This window comes from Aethalodelphis obliquidens, unplaced genomic scaffold (assembly GCF_003676395.1).
Source record: "Aethalodelphis obliquidens isolate GAN/ISIS:26980383/991018 unplaced genomic scaffold, ASM367639v1 scaffold144, whole genome shotgun sequence".
Classification (NCBI taxonomy): domain Eukaryota; kingdom Metazoa; phylum Chordata; class Mammalia; order Artiodactyla; family Delphinidae; genus Aethalodelphis; species Aethalodelphis obliquidens.
In genome coordinates this window covers 129,925-132,582 of record NW_020838088.1, presented here as the reverse complement: position 1 = coordinate 132,582, position 2,658 = coordinate 129,925, and the positions used below count along the sequence as shown (strand labels likewise).

At 51.1% G+C, this 2,658-nt stretch overlaps 1 protein-coding gene across 1 annotated transcript; it reads right to left on the bottom strand.

Moving 5' to 3' along the window:
* Positions 1 to 297: 297 nt before the first annotated feature.
* On the bottom strand, positions 298 to 1,824 carry BEX4 (brain expressed X-linked 4). Its single transcript, XM_027099821.1, has 3 exons — positions 1,700 to 1,824; positions 1,223 to 1,300; positions 298 to 887 (listed from the first exon to the last, which is right to left on the bottom strand). The coding sequence occupies exon 3, from the start codon at positions 880 to 882 to the stop codon at positions 520 to 522; it is 363 nt and encodes a 120-aa protein (XP_026955622.1). The 5' UTR covers positions 883 to 887; positions 1,223 to 1,300; positions 1,700 to 1,824; the 3' UTR covers positions 298 to 519.
* Positions 1,825 to 2,658: the final 834 nt, after the last annotated feature.

The following is a 2,658-nucleotide window of genomic DNA, read 5'->3' as shown; positions in this document are numbered from 1 at the left end:
CTGCGCATCCAGAGCCTGTGCTCCACAACGGGAGAGGCCACAGCAGTGAAAGGCCTGCGTACCGCAAAAAAAAAAAAAAAGCTCCCCCATCAAGGTATTTTTATGCAGATGGTGGACTCACACTCCTTGAAAAACAGTACGACATACATTCTTAAAAGATACTGAATTATGAATATGATCCTTTCTGGTTGAGGACAAGAAAAAATAGTCAAAAGACAATTGAGATTTTGAGTCCAGGGATCTAGGAGAGGAAAGGTAACATTAACAAAAAATAAAGACTTGTGTGTCACAGGAAGATTGCTTTGTAAACTGCTTTATTAATTTCGTATTATGAAAAGAATAATTTTCCTATAACTGGATGAAATTGCCCTGCTGACAAAGTTTCACAGAGACAAAGCAATATTCAATTAGAAACTGGTAAGTGGAAACACCAAAAGGTTTACAGAAAAAGTAAATCAGAAAAACTACAAGCATGTAGAGCAGAGGCCACATTACTGACCTCAGGGATAATCTTAGGATTCAAGGTATAAGGCAAAACTCATAATGATTGTCAGGTTCAGGAGTTTGGTAGCGCAAATGATGCCTCATTTGCTGCTTCTTAGTCTTTCTCTTGATTTCCATCATCTGCCCTACGTGCTTTTCTACATCATCCCCCACTTCATTGTGATCAATATGCCTGCTGGGTATGGCCCATCGAAAATTAGGGACAAGTCGTCTAATCCGTCCCAGCCTGACATTTCCTCCAGGCTTCTGGCCTCTACCCCCTCCTAAATCGCGTGATTCCTCTCCATTCTGCAAAGGGGCCTGGTCCCCGCCTTCCTTTTCCTGTTGGGTATTTTCCATGTTGAGATTTTTTACTGCTTGTTCCTCTTTGGACGCCATTGCTCCTAGAAGACAAAAGACAAGAGAATGGACTATTTTCTGGGTGGACTGATCAGCACCGAGGACAGAGGCCCTACTAAGCACCTCTCAAGACTTCCAGCCCCGGATGTAAAGGCTCTTCAAATTTTCGTTTTCCCACCTGAGAGGTTCCTTATGCCCTCTAGGGGGCCCCCAGTCCAAGCTCTCCCCCTCCCTCGCCCAAAACCCACCATTTGCCCTGCCTATCCATGCCCACGTCTCTGCAAGCACCAAAATGGAGGATGGGGTAGGGGGCAGTATTTGGGGCTTCTTAGGGCTATCCACACGTTCCCCCCACATCCCAACTGTCCCCCGCACAGACCTGGGCCTATCCTCGCGGTCTCCTGCTCCTCCCGATTCTTGCTGCAAGTGCGCCGCCGCAACACTTCGACTCGCAGACCTGCAGAGAGTAAGGGTGGGGGAAGGGGGGCTGCTGCATCCGGACGCTCGGCCCCTTCTCAGCCCCGCATCTCCCACCCCCGGCTACCCCCACCCAGCGTCCCCCGCTCCCATCCTCAGCCGCCCCCGCGCCGACCACCATTTTCTACCCCGAGAAGAAAGGGGGCGGGGCGGGGGTGTCGGAAAAGCTCGCTGTGTTGCGAGAAGCAGGCAGTCGCCTCAGGGCCGCGCGGCCCGCCCCCAAAGAAGGCCTACCGTTTTCTGTGGCCAAACGCTAGGCCGCAGGGGGCATGGGGGCTGCGGTCTCCGCCCCGGGGCAACCGGATCCCCGGGGAGGGGTCCGCAGGCCGTGTCCGTTCGCCAACGCCACCTCTGGGGACCCCCCCTCCGGGTCCCTTACCTGCTCCTCCCGCGCCTCTTATTTTTGGGGGCCGACCCCGGCCCGCACTCCCGCAGGGACCGAGAAGGCAGCGAGCAACAGCTTGGTCTACCGTTAGAGCGCGGCGAGCGCCAGTCGGCGCTGGCCGTTCACGTGAGGCCTCCGTCACCGCGGGACGCCACGCCCTTGCCACGCCCTCTCCTGCACTACGGGGTCGCGCCGAGCCGGCCGTGCGCACCTCCCCCTACACCCCGTGTCACTTGTCCAAGCACCGGCCTGGGCCCCGAAGCTCTCCTTTTTTTGTGTGTTCCTGGGCCTTTCTCTGACGGCCGTAGAAGGACAGTATCTTCCCAGGGGGCCATTGGCCATTCCCACTGCTCTTCAGGGGACTTGCCTTTGCCCTCCTCTGCTCCCAGGATACACCCCTCCCCCTTCCAGGATTCAGGCGTAACATTTTAGGGGGTGCAAAACCCCTCTGTACTGAAGATAAATCGCACTTTAATGCAATATTCTAAAAAAACAAAATTAATGCAAGAATATCTATGATGAGCAAGGTGCCCCAAACACCCCACCCCCAAACTGTTGTCCTTGTTACCAATGCCCACTGTTTTCTCGTTTTCTCTATACGCAAATGCATGGTGGGGGCAACAGTAAGTGAATCAAGGAGATGGAGTTGTTTCTAATTATTCTTAACACTTTATTGTTTTGTTCCTGTTTTTGATTAAAAATTCCTTCTATTTATAGTTTACATTAACTTTATTTTTTGTTATGGAAAAATTTCAAACATGCAAAAATAGAATAGTATAATGAAAGGCAATGTACTCGTCACCCAGTGTACACAACAACTGAAAGTGTACTGGAACAACTCATGGCCGATCTTATTTCATCTATATTCTTACCCACTTCCCACCCTTAGAGATTATTTTTGAAGCAAATTCCAGACATAATATCACTTTGTGCATAAGTATTTCAAAGTGCAC

Bases quoted from the DNA above. Each gene is read 5' to 3' on its own strand.
- BEX4 (XM_027099821.1), bottom strand. From the start codon at position 882: ATGGCGTCCAAAGAGGAACAAGCAGTAAAAAATCTCAACATGGAAAAT.